The sequence below is a fragment of the Pagrus major genome, chromosome 12 (genome assembly GCF_040436345.1).
Source record: "Pagrus major chromosome 12, Pma_NU_1.0".
Taxonomy (NCBI): domain Eukaryota; kingdom Metazoa; phylum Chordata; class Actinopteri; order Spariformes; family Sparidae; genus Pagrus; species Pagrus major.
The window spans coordinates 15,834,041-15,848,137 of NC_133226.1; the positions used below are offsets into that span (position 1 = coordinate 15,834,041).

The 14,097-nt window shown below is 38.1% G+C and overlaps 1 protein-coding gene across 1 annotated transcript; it reads left to right on the forward strand.

Annotated features, from left to right (window-relative positions):
* The first annotated feature begins 3,528 nt into the window (after nucleotides 1-3,528).
* opn4xa (opsin 4xa) lies at nucleotides 3,529-13,111 on the forward strand. Its single transcript, XM_073478163.1, has 8 exons — nucleotides 3,529-3,662; nucleotides 9,311-9,444; nucleotides 10,078-10,281; nucleotides 10,375-10,546; nucleotides 11,656-11,817; nucleotides 12,110-12,217; nucleotides 12,302-12,476; nucleotides 12,965-13,111. The coding sequence occupies exons 1-8, from the start codon at nucleotides 3,529-3,531 to the stop codon at nucleotides 13,109-13,111; spliced, it is 1,236 nt and encodes a 411-aa protein (XP_073334264.1).
* The last annotated feature ends 986 nt before the right edge of the window (nucleotides 13,112-14,097 follow it).

The window sequence follows — 14,097 nt, forward strand, 5'->3', positions numbered from 1 at the left end:
AAATAAATAATATGCTGTTTGAGCTTGCTTGTGAACCAGTTTGTGTGAATTAAGGGGAGATTCCTTCCAAAATACAGTCACTTTTAGCTCTTATTCAAGATATTATTTTCACCTCTTGATTACCCACAAATTCTGCTTTTATCATATAATATTATACAATATTGTCAATATGAGCAGATCAGTGCTTTAAATCACCCCAAGCTGGGCACCTGCCTGCTATAGGTGTGAAAATGGGGCTGATGCTTTACCCATTGTCTCAACAATACAACATTCTGTTTTATAACGGTTTAAAATAGTTTTCAATGCATTTTAATATCTACTTAACCAGTAGAATATCTATATAAATTACAGACGGTGCACGCTCTCTCTCTCCCAAGCTTATTCATCGTCAACGATCCATTTGCTTTCCATGAACACAAACTTCGAATTAGCGATTTCTGAATGAACATGAAAACATTAGAAGCTCCTATCGCAGTCATGAAATGTTCATTAACGACAATAAAGAGTGCAATTCACCTTCAGTGTGAACGCAGTGTTTAAGCTTTCATATGAAACAATACTGTCCTGCCTAATGAGGGGAAGTAAGGGGTGATTGAGGGTTCCTCTGACGCACAAGGCTTCAGTGAGCACAGCAAGAGCTCCATGTGTGGACCTGACACGCTGCATTCCCATGTGTACTTCATCCTTTGTACAGTAATATAGATGTCTATGCTTATGTATTTAGTTTTTACAACATAAGAAATGCTGCACTATTAATTTCGAGAATTTAGTTTAATTAAATGTTAGGTGCTGTGTGTATATAATAATGTTTTATGCAAACACACTAAAAAATGTACAACATTTCAGCCATAGCAACATGCTAACATATTCCTCATGTACATGTGTTATGACTCAGATTCACTTCTGCTCTGGTAGATTAACTACAATACCATCATCCAGCTTAATTTTTGATTGGGCACTGCGAGTCAACAGCGGACACAGTTTTTAACATGTCCTTGTTCTCAAACAAGTTATTAATGCAACACACGAGAGATGTTTTACAGCATCTTCTGAAATGGAAGTGGCAAAGAGCATTGTTTTATGCCTGGCCCCCTTTCTATAATGCAGATCAGAGGCAGACAGGAAGTGGGATTACATAGGCTGTTAAATGCTGTTAATATTATGTGACTCAATGTGCACTCTTGATTCCATCACATTAACAGAACACAGAAATCCTCTTATAACCACTGCTACAGCAGGGAAAAGGAAGTCCATACAGCCATTTTCATTAAAAAATACCATGACTTAATCACCTGTTTGATAAATATTTACAGTCATTTACAGTACAGCAATCATTGGGCAATATTTGTCAATTTTGACAATTACATACTTTTATCAATTGTTAAATGTTATGTTGCTTTATTAGATGGGTTTGTAAAAAATCTCCAGTGTCCTTTGTTGGCTCTGAAAATCATATTCTTGCTCAACCCTAACCCTAAGACCTCATAAAAAATGAAACCAGTTCAATAATTCTGCGTGAAGATCTCCTTGACCACAAGTCTATGTCCGTGTCACCGCTCTCTTAGTGCTCTTGGAACATTGGTGAGTTTTATTTCCATGTGTCAGGCTTTGGAGAGAGAATACTTGTCCCATACCATTCCTAACTGAACACCTTGCAAAGGAAATGCTAACAGTGTGATTTTTCCTCTCATTTGAGATTAAATAGAAGGCTTGAAAAACTGAAAAGCTTGTGTCATGTACTTCACATAAAGAAAAAAGAGAAATCGGGGGACAGATGCATAGAACAACCAAAACTAAACTGTACACACTTTGTTCAAAAAAAGACAGAAATACGCATTCTTTTCATTTTAATTCCTTGTGATTGGCCATTTGTGCACAAGCCTCACTCCTGCCCCCATGGTTAGTCATGGATGGATGTAGACACCCATAATCATCTCTTTGCATGTCTATACTTCTGCCTGCTCCACAACTCCTGAAAATAATGTACAATTTCACCTATTGTGCTTCTTTGGCAAGCTTCTCCAATAACAGCTGTCATCACACTCAGCTATGGCCATTTGCAGCAGTGATATCATCAATGCATCACCTGAATTTATAGAACATCATCAACTGTGATATGTCGGTCATCATTATTAAACATCAGAAAAAGATAATCTGTGATTTAGTTTATAGCACTGTATTTTACACATAGCTGTGGAGGGTGTAAATAAATCACACAACCCATGACACTGGCTAACATCCTACATAAAAATCATTGAGGCATAATCTAAATCTATTACCTTGTTTCTCATCTCCACCCACCCACACTATGTCACCCTCTGATCCCTCTAGAAATGTGCACCTGGTGTGTATGCATGAGGTGCATACACTGTCACCGCACACTGTGTGCAGGGAACATGCTCACAAAGACAACATAATCCCACTTAGCAAAAACATATCCAAAAGACGTCAATTCAACATCGAAAGGACGTCCAGTGGAGCCATAATGGAAGTTTTTGTGACGTCTTTTTAGACATCTTTTCAATGATAATTATTGTTGTCCAAATGACATCCTTACAAGGTTTCAAAGTTCAAGTTCAAGTAAAAATGTGATTTTAGACATCTTTTCAGTTCAGTCACAGACATCTAAAGAACTAAAGTTTTTGTGACTGCCAAATTTTACTCCATGCTGCAAAAGCTACAGGGTGGATTCAAACCCCGAGCCTCAACCTCAGCAGCCTGCATGAGGCATGTACTTTACCTGGTGAGCTATTTATCAGCTTTATTAAATACCATGTTTCGGTCATCCAACCTTCATCAGGTAGGCTAATGTTCCAAGTGGGATGATGTTTAGCAGGTATAATGTTTATCATGTTCACCATATTAGTTTAGAGTGTTAGAATGCTAACATTTGCTAAGTAGCACTAAACAAAGTACAGCTGAGACTAATAGGAACATCATTAATTTTGCTGATATTTTGTCATAAACTGAAGTATTGGACAAATTGAAATCTTGAGGACCCTGTAGGAAAGATTCACTAAAATTATATCAACTCATCCTTAGAAGAGTGTGAGAGCGTGGACCAAATATCATGGAAATTTTCCCAATTCCTCTCAAGACATTTGATTCAAAACCACAAACCTCATGGTGGCACCAGAGGAAAAGTCACGGGATCACTAAAGATTTATCCTCTACAGACCATCACTGTCTCTGCAAAATTTGAAAGAAATTAAATCGATAGCTATAGTGATTAAGATATTTCAGTCTGGACCAGTGTCCGACAGCCAGCCTACCAACAGACAGACTGTGACATTGAGATCCATTTCTTGCAAATCAAACATCACTAATATGTCGCCACATCTAATTTTTATATTTGTGCCCCCAGACATTTACTTGCTGATCATGATAAACACTCTTACATAATGCTGCAGAGTTTAGTGGGTCACACAGAGAGAGTCTGGGTCTGTATGCAAGTGACTATTACTGCACACAAAGATCAGATACTGGTAGATGTGACATCTGTGTGCGTATGTGGTTGTTGTCACAGAAATGGACGTGGAACATGGATTCTATCGGCAGGTGGATGTCCAGGCCCACGCTCACTACATCGTTGCCTTCTTTGTCTTGGTGATTGGAACAGTTGGTGTTACTGGAAACGCCTTGGTCATGTATGCCTTTTTCTGGTAAGTAAAGGGGTGATGCTGAAGAATATGCTCTTCAATTCCTCAGTTTCAGAGCTGCATTATTTAGTCAGCTGTAAATTATTAACCTTTCTGTGGCCAAACAACTGTGAATAGAAAGTTTACCTAAAACTCCTTGTTAACCTGAGAACAATTTGAAATTCTGCCCTCAAGGCATCATTGCAGCCTTTTTTATTAAAGTAAGTAGAATTTTTTTTTTGGTTTCAGTGAAGTTCTTTGTTACTGTGACAAGACGTCTAAATATTAGTGTCTGACTGACCTAATGGGAGGACAGCATGTTCCAATCCTCAACAAGACTGCAGATTAAATCAACTGACACACTTTAGTTAGCCTTAACACATTTGGAAAGTCACGGAGAAGGGTATTATTGGACTGTGGGAGCACATTGCTCTACTGTTCAAGTTCTGTTCAAACTCCAAAACAAGAGAGTTCACAGAAGCTGTTTGCCTGAGGACTGTTCTGTTAATTAGACGACATCACACATCACACGGTCCCTTTGATGGCATATTATCAGAGGTGGCAGGAGTCTTCTTCTTAAAAACGTCCAGTGTGTAGGATTCAGGAGCAGAAATGTCATATGACATTCATATTTATGTTTTAATCAGTGAATATTCACCTGAAAGTAAGAACAACCCAGAACAACCAAACCAAACACTGGCTGTAAAGAGGGCCTTTCACGTTTTTTGTGTTTTTAGCAGCCACCATAGGGGAGGGGGTTGTTCAGCTGACTGAAATGTAGTGGAGTACAAGTATGAAGCAGCAGAAAATGCTTGGTAAATAGTGAAGTATAGTACTTGAGTATATGTACTTAGTTTCTCTCCACTGCTGCATATCATAATATAAAATGGCAGTTTTGAGATATCTGACTGGATTCAGTTTAAACCGACTCTATAATACAGCATATCTAATTGATGATAAAGGTTCTCAGTCATCCAGGTCATGGTAATACTAAGCGCTATACTGTAGGCAACTGGACAATCCTTGAAGACGTTTCACCTCTCATCCAAGAGGCTTCTTCAGTTCTAACTAACCAGAGGGGAGTTGCAGGCTTTAAACCCTGTGTGGGTGTGTCCTTACAGAGTTGTTTAAGGTCACGTGTGAACGCTAGAAACTCAGAGTTCACACGTGACCTCAGAGATGAACAAAACCAACTCAATTTAACAATTTAATGCAACAAACTGCAACTTCGTGGAGAGAGAAAACTGTTTATGAAGTTCATTCCCAGGTCTTCAAATACCAACGCTTTGTGTTGCCGCCCAGCCCAAGCTGCCGACCCAAAGCATCAGTATTTGATGATCTGGAGCTGAGACTCAACAATCAACAATCTTTCTCCAAGAAGTTTCATTTTCTTGCTATAAGCAGTTCGTGTGCTAAACATTCAACCCTGCACAATAAACTCTGCAGTGTTCGGGTTTTGCAGAAATTTCAGGCGCTGGTCGGGGGAAAGAGTGTGTTATTGCATTAGGAAGCGCAGATATCACAAGCACAGGCAGAGAGGTCTTCACAGCAGCCTGCAGGCATTCAATATCAGGAAGCAGCTCATTGATTTTCTATCTGTACTGGATAAATCAATGCATAAATTCAATAACACAGTAAGCTATTTATTTATTTAAACACAGTCAACACTGCCCCCATCAAAAGCACATGAAGCTTAAATAACAGTGCTGAAGCTCAGGGTCATCCAATCAACTAGTATTTGCCCCATTATTTTATACACTGATGTCTGAAGATTCTCAAATAGAGTATAGAAAAATGAGTCTGTACTCTGTTAAGTATCTTCCCTAACTCATTACAGTATTTTCCAGCCAAACAACACTTGAGATGGCATTCACTGACTTTCATATTCGGGTGTTAAAAGCTGATGAACAGAGCTGCGTGACTCTTGCTGCTTGTGTTGATGTTGTGCCTGACTTATTATGTGACATTGCTAGGAGCACCACTTTGGTATTCATGTTGAGGTGACGGAGTGAATTCAAAATAGGGCTGCACTTTAGATCAAAGGCTGCAAGAAACACCTGAGATTGATTCTTTATCAATTAATCTGGCAATTATTTTCACGATTAATTGATTTATCATTTGGTCTACAAAATGTCAAAAAATTGCAAAAAGACCCCAAAGTGACGTCTTCAACTTGTTTCTTTTGTCCAACCAACGGTCCAAAGACTGAGGCCAATCCTTATATTTAAGAAGTTGGAATTATTAAAACTTTGACATTTTTGCATGAAAAATTACTGAAACGATTAACAAAATAGTTTTCTTTCAGTGTATTTATTGATTAATCGACTAATCATTGCAACTCTAATTCAAAATTGTTCGGCACAGATGACAGCCATTGAAACTTTAGGCACTTCACATATTCGGAGTGAATTGTAGCTAAATATTTTAGGCATGTACATCGAGGGTTTGTTTATATAAATGATTGGATAAAGAAACACATGTATCATTTGTATAAACACTGACTGTATATTATCTTCAGGTAAGAGAAGATCATCCCATTATATCAATTAAACTGTAAACCTGCATTACAAAACTGACTCTAGAGTCAACAAAGTGTATACACTGGTCTGTATGTTACACACAGTACACAATATTGTATACTCCTTGGTATATACCATACCTGAGTGGTATACTCCTGGGTATGCAGTAGTCCACTGAATGCAGTAAAGAGCTAAGTGTTAGATAAAATCCTAAGCCTGACATGTTTTTTGCATTAAGGACTAACCTCCAGTGATACACAGCTATCTCAAATGTTGCATCACTCGATTTCTACTCTAGTCACACTTGTTCAGTACACACCCACTCACCTGCATGTAGACACACAAATACACTCCAACCTATCTGTCTGGGCAATGTTTGCAAATATTTCTTTTTACAGTCAGTGCGCAAAAGCAAAAGAGGACAAACTTGAGCAAATAATATTGTTGTTTCAATCTCACATCTGTGTCTCTACTCAGTATACCTTTTATTTCACAGTAAATAAGTATGATGTAATAAATGAGAGCGCAAAATGCTCACTGACACTTCACAGATGAAAGTCAACAAAGGCTGCTATAAGCATTTACCTAAGTCAGAACTAAATTTAGGTCATCTTCAGATTTCAGTAGTTCACCAAATAGAGAAAATCTCCACATTCTGATAGCCCTCCACACTGCCCAGCACTGGGGGCTTGTTTCAGCGCATGAAGTCTTTATCTAGGATTTACACACTGTTGCCAAAAGGCAGTCTGAGGTGTATATGTGCGCATTGAGCCACGGTATGCTAACAGACAGTTATCAGGTGCACACCAATACTGTACATTACAACATGACCATCTGTGGCCACTGACAGTCTGAGCTAAAGCACTTTCAGCATCTGCTGTGGGCCCCGCATGGACTGCGAGTTTCAAGCTCATTATTGTTAACAAACTTAGCTAATGTTTAATAAGGTTTTCATGAAGCACAACTGTGTAGCATTTTCAGTTTGTCCAAAGAAATGCTTGTTACAGCTGGCAGATGCAGAGTAAGCATATTTCACAGGAGGAGTGGATTTTTCTGAGATACATGTCCTGTCTGTTCAGTTTCTATTCTGGACAACGCAGAAGCGAACTGATTTTGGGAAGATTCGAGGGAAGACTGTGCCAATTGAAAAATGTGGGTTCCCCGACTGATAAAATGAACACATGAATATTTGTGTGATGGAGTCAGCATCGCAAGGACTCTAATAATGGACTAATACAAATGATAATATAGGTATAAAAAAACTACCAAATCCTCTTCTTAACCAGTAAGACAACACTATAGTTTTAACTCCTTAAACACAGTTTAAGCTATTTCTTATCAGTTGGTGTTTTTTATAATATCTGGTTTTAGGAGGTGCTGCAGCCTCCCTTTAAAAAGCCACGGAAAATGACTTCACTTGGTGACTTTTACCTTAAAAATAAAACAGAACACTTTTGTAAATTGTCTATTTATTACCAATAGACTTATAAGAAATATGGTTAAGGTTCCCACTAAATTGTGACTCATATCGCAATCACAACATCTGTGAAATTAATCGCAATAAAAATGCGATTTTTCTTTTCTTTCTTTTTTTTGGAAAATCGTTTAGCCCAAGTGACAACCCTTGAACATTTTTTAATTGCCCTCTAATGTAATGTTGTAGTGCAATTCAACTTTCTTCTTGAACTTCTTCACCGGCTTGACTCCAATCAATAGAGGTGCTGTGTTGTTCTTTTATTGTTCATTTACTGGAGACATCCAAATGTTTTGACAGACTATAGAAATCCCTGTGCTGCTTTGCACCCTATCAGTAGGTACAGAAGCTTGTGTTAGCATCAGTGATTGAATATAATGTCAATACTTTTGATTTTTTTGGATATCCTCTTTGCATGTGGCTCATGATGTTTCCCATTTGTCTTCCTGACAATGCATCTCAATTTAGAGGTCATTCATAATTGTTTTTCTGACCTCTATTGATGAAGTGTCCGCTTCCACTGACTCCTCTCCAATACAGCTGTTAAGGCGGCATGAAAATTGTGTCTTTGCCATAATGAGTCAACAAGAGACTTCACCTATACAGTCCACTGGTATTGAACACGTTTACAAGAAAAAATAAGTGTGTTTACTTTTGATCTTGTGATTCCCCTGCTGAGAGCTGTGATCTTTCATCTTTGATGAATCTTTGAACAGAACTGGCCTTAATGAAGTAATAGCAATAAAATGACAGAATCATTGACTGCGTGTTTAGATGTGCCATTATTATTGATTTCAACTCCCCTGCCTGTTACGGTAAGGGAGGGGGACTTAAGTCAAGAAGGATGTGGATATGAGAGGTATTAGACTGGAAGGATATTGCATTGGCCAGGGTATGAATCTTTATATGTCTGTACACCTGTCTGGGGTCATTTAAGAAATAATATAAATAACAACCTTTGAAAACAGTAAGTTTCTCATGGTAATGAAACCTTTCTCTGGATTTTATTTTACCACCAGAATTGAGTAAATATATTCTTAATATTTTAAAAAGGTGCAATATGTAATAATTGGCCACCTGTTGAGTTCAGAGTCCCAACAAATAGGGGCAGCATATCAACAGAGTTAATTGTTAGCTGCTGTCTTCTGTTTATACATCCATGACTGTAGCTACTGTTGGCTTATTAGCACAGTTAGCCATGCAGCTAGTTGGATTTCCGGGGGGAGTGTTGTTGTTTAAATAGCTAGCAAAAGAACTTTGAGGTTTTCAGGGCTGGGGATAGCTGGTTAGCATACTTACTTCAGTAGATATATCTGCAACACCTATTATTAGTTATTTCTTCACATTTAGTTGAAAATTGTACTTAATTTTTGGATTTTTAAAAAAGAAAAATTCTTACATATTGCACCTTTAACATACAGTGGTTAAGTCACAAAGTAGAATAACCTAACAACAAAGTGTGTGAGCATAAAAAGCATATTTATCTCAGCACAACAAATAGATTGTGATTATGTTGAAAGGCCATGTTTGTATTTTAGATCCTCAACTGTTTTGGTTGCTTATGCTAGTCAATTCGTGGAAAGATAGTTTGTATAATCATGTGAGTGTCAACAACATACTGTTTTGTGGGATACTGAGCACTTTGGATTTGAGACTTTTTCAATCATTATGTGTTTCAGTGACAAGAAGCTAAGGACTGCCCCCAACTTTTTCATCATGAACCTGGCAGTCAGTGACTTCCTAATGGCAATCACACAGTCACCCATCTTCTTTGTAAACTCCCTTTACAAGGGGTGGATTTTTGGTGAAACAGGTATTTTTCTTCATGTTTAATTATACAATATGCAGTATGTATGAAATATAGTAAGCATTTATGTTTATGGGCTCTGTTTTATGGCATTAAAATTTAATGCATAAAAATTAGTTTCTCCTATGCAATATTGAGTTTCTTAGTTTCTTAGACTTCTGCATAATCTGTGGCTGCTGTTAAGATGTTTAGTCATGATAATTCTATGTTAAACTGTGGGGAATAAGATGATAGCACTTAAATGTTTTCTTTTTTACCTAAGAACCCCCCTGACACTGAAACCGAACCTACACAAAACCTTGGCTATATGAAAAATAGAGGCGCTATGGCCTTAAAATAATACTGCAATATTTTTAGGATATATCGTGATACATAACATATATTGAATCTCCTCAAAAGCACTTCATAAATGCCAGGACTGGGCGACCAAAGCAAATAACACAGTATTTTTTTATCAAATACCTTTGACATTGTAGGGATGACCATTGGTTAAACAAAATATTTTAAAAAATGAAATATTTGATAAATTGCAATGAAAAATTGCAATTTGGAGTCCTGATCAGTCATATTACTTTACACATGCATTTCATAATCTTAAACCTATTAATGAAATGCTTTCTTCATTCTTTTTCACCACAGGCTGCAAAATGTATGCCTTCTGTGGAGCTCTATTTGGAATCACTTCCATGATAAACCTTCTGGCCATCTCTATAGACCGCTACATCGTCATCACCAAGCCTTTGCAGGCCATAGGGTGGACCTCCAAGAGACGCACTTATCTCATTATCATCCTGGTCTGGCTGTACTCACTAGCCTGGAGCCTTGCACCACTTTTGGGGTGGAGTGAGTGACTCTCACCTACTTTACTCTTCTAAAAAAAATTATTTTAAACCCTACACTTTCCTTTTATCGGTCTTTGTCATTTTTTCTCTCAAGGTTCTTACATACCAGAGGGCCTGATGACCTCATGCACATGGGACTACGTGACATCTACTCCTGCCAATAAAAGTTATACTTTGATGTTATGCTGCTTTGTGTTCTTCATCCCTCTGGGCATTATATCCTACTGTTATCTGTGCATGTTCCTGGCAATCCGCCATGCAAGCAGGTAAATGAAATTACTACAGTGCAATTTGTAAACTGTAATTGCAAGCATATTATATATTGTAATAGTAGCTTATGCTTCACTCTCATCTCCCTCAAGTTTTTCCTTGTTCTAGTTCTTCCTTGTTCTAGTTCTTTGTACATGTGTGTACAAAGAACTAGATGTATATTTTGTCTGTTTTTTTTCTGATCATGCCATTTCTTGCCTGTCCACAGGTAGCCCTTTATGTGCTATGTCTGAAGCTGTTTCCCATTTCAGGGGTCAATTTTAAAGGTCACAACCAAGTTACTATGGAATTTCCCTCAGTATTTGCCTTTAAGGCAACTTTACCTATTGACTTAAAGGACCAGTATGTAAGATTTAGGGGGATCTATTGGCAGAAATGGAGTATAATATTTATGATTATGTTTTCATTAGTGTTCAATTACCTAAAAATAAGAATCTTTGTGTTTTTTTAGCCTTGAATGAGCCCTTCATTAAGGGTGTTCCAATCCTCTTCATCCTGCCTTGGAGTAGCAACAAGTGGAGAAAACAAAAAAATAATATGCTTGCCCTGTTTGTTATGTTGTCTGCTTTGCCTTGCTATATATCATCTGGAGTTCCGTATGTGTCTCACTGTGTCTGCATTTGGGTGCAGCGTTTATAAAAGATAACAATTAGCCTCTAACAGAGCTAATGTAAGGAGGTCTGTCTGACATGCTATTTCAACACAAAGAGCCTGACCTAGTAACAGCGCTCTGGATGTTAATTGAAGAGACAGTACAAGATGTTTTTTATGATGCAATACTGTGGCAAAACTGAACAAAAGATGATGAAGGTTCTCAGTCATCCAGGTCGTAGTAAATCTAATTGCTGCGTCGTAGGCAACTGGGTGTTTTTCATTTTCTTGAAGACATTTCACCTCTGAGCCAAGAGGGTTCTTTAGTTCCAACTAACTGGAGGGGAGTTGCAAGTTTTAAAATGTTATTTTGGGTAAATTTGTTGTTATATAAATTGAGTAATAAAAAAATAATAGTTAGATTAATCCAAAAATTATTAGCTAGATTAATCGATTAATCAAAAAAATAAATAATAGATAATGTTTCCTTTATTCCTTCCCTATGCCCTAACAGAGATGTAGAGAAGCTGGGGTCTCAGGTGAGGAAGTCGACCTTGATCCAGCAGCAGTCCATCAAGACTGAATGGAAACTGGCCAAGATTGCCTTTGTGGTCATCATAGTGTTTGTGCTTTCCTGGTCGCCCTATGCATGCGTCACCCTCATCGCCTGGGCTGGGTAAATATACAGTATGACAAGGACTTTTTATGATGCAATCATTTGTTTTGATAGTCTACCTGCATTTATTGTGTACAGGCAGCCTGGTAGATGCTGGTATTAAACATAAAACATACAGGATGCTTGCTTGTATCATGAAAATCATTTCAGCCATTAACCGTCATCCACATTCCACCTCTTGTAGAACATCAATATAGAGGGCATGATGAAATGCTATACAGTCTGTTGGTATTACAGTACCAGTATTGTACTGTACAGTTCTACTCTTTAAAAAACGTGTTACACTTTTCAGATATGGAAGCATCCTCAATCCCTATTCCAAAGCGGTCCCTGCTGTTATAGCCAAGGCCTCAGCCATCTACAACCCTTTTATCTATGCCATCATTCACTCCAAATACAGGTGAGCGCAGTCATCTGACTAATCAGTAATCTAAGCTCAAAAAGAACAAAGAGCTTGTGCTGAGAGGTTATTATTTATCAACAGGGACACCTTGGCAGAAAGAGTTCCCTGTCTACACTTCCTATCCCAGGCCCCCAGGAGGGACTGCATATCAGTGTCACACAGCGAGTCCTCCTTCAGGGACTCGATGCTGAGCAGACAGTCATCAGTCTCCAAAACCAAGTTTCAGAGAGTTTCCTCCATGTCTACAACGGACACGGTGAGTTTGACTTTGGCACTTAGTTTAGGGGAAGCATTGTGTTCTTTAAGTGGTTTTCTGTTTTAGTCTGATTGTAGATGTTATATTTTTATAGCTTTGGTACTTTAGATACTATCGAACGTGGATTTCGTATTGCTTTAAACACACACACACACACACACGCACACACACACACACACACACACACAGTATCACTAAAGTATCTAAGTATCAATACCTCTGACAACTTTACAGCAATGGCAGAGGTTCAAATGTGGAATAAATATTATTCTCCTTACCTTCAATGGATATTTACTGCTTGGTTTGCTCAAGGAGTCCATACCTTGGAAACAATAAAGAATTAGAATTATTAACATAAAGAGATCAGTCATTAACATTGATAATTTGAGTCGTACCACCATTGCAAGACAAATGCAAGTTATCAAACAGAGTCACACTAGGAAATTCTTACCTTGATTTACATATATCAATATGCATATGCCTTGTAGCAGCTGTGGAGTGATGTGGAACTGGACCCTATCGGCCACTGTCTGAGGTCCAGCTATTCACTTGGAGCTCTGAGGGACAAAGAATACAACTCACTGGCTAAGCAGACCAACGAACAGGGAAGCCAAAGCCAGGAAGAGGTAAGGTAGGTGCTCATCTTTATATGTTATATACATGTCATCACAATAATGTATTCTGAAAAAAAGTCACGTGCATTACTTTTGTATTTTTTAAATTCTGTCCTAGAGTCCCACCCCAGGGCGAGGTTCACTGAACAGATGTGACCACAACCTGTCGCCTGAGTCTTGTAACACAGTAATCCCTTCAGTCTGGGGGTGGAGAAGGGATGAGAATCCTGAATGCTGGAATAAAGAGAAGAAACAGGAAGATGACCCAGAGAAAGAGGGTCAACTTGAACAGAGAGAGGAACAGCAAGTCAAGAAGGAAATAGATGAGAAGGAGTCGCAGGTCCTCACCCAGCCAGACTCTCTAGATAATAATATTGTAAGTGTACAATCCCAAGCCATTATCAGAACCAACTCAACTAGAGGCCTTCTGGACCATGGCTATTGTGAGGAACAACAAAGCACACAGAGAGAGCTGTTGCTCGATGTACAGCCTCTGGACTTACCCCTCGACTACATGAGTCTGTGCAAAGATATCTCTCCCCAACACCAGGAAGCTAAATGTTAAATATGTTTATTTATATTATGTGGCTATGAGTTAAAGTGTCACAGCAGTGTGAAAAAGGTTTTTTTTTGCTTAAACTTTTATTCTAACTGTTTCGCCACACAGTGCAACCAAGTACGTTTGTTTAGAGGTTTTTGTGCAATTATACACACAGCTGTTTTTCGTCAGCAATCCTGACACATATGTAACATATTAATGCTACCTTTGTTTTTGTTAAAGGCAAGTATTATCAACACTGTCACACAAAGAAAAGTCTTACGAATGGATCTTAAAAGGAAAAAGGGTTCAAATTATCATGCACTTTTGTCAGAAAAGCCAAGAATGAACTGCATACCGAGAACAATAAATTAAAAAGCTACCATAGTTATGATCAACTTGTAGTAAAGACAGCAAAGATTGTCTTTTTTTTTATTGTTTCTTGTGTATTTTGCGAAGAAGCTGATCA

Coding starts and splice junctions, on each gene's coding strand:
- opn4xa (XM_073478163.1), top strand. CDS start 3,529: ATGGACGTGGAACATGGATTCTATCGGCAGGTGGATGTCCAGGCCCAC. Junction 3,663..9,310: donor GTCATGTATGCCTTTTTCTG/GTAAGTAAAGGG, acceptor TATGTGTTTCAG/TGACAAGAAGCTAAGGACTG. Junction 11,818..12,109: donor ACCCTCATCGCCTGGGCTGG/GTAAATATACAG, acceptor TACACTTTTCAG/ATATGGAAGCATCCTCAATC.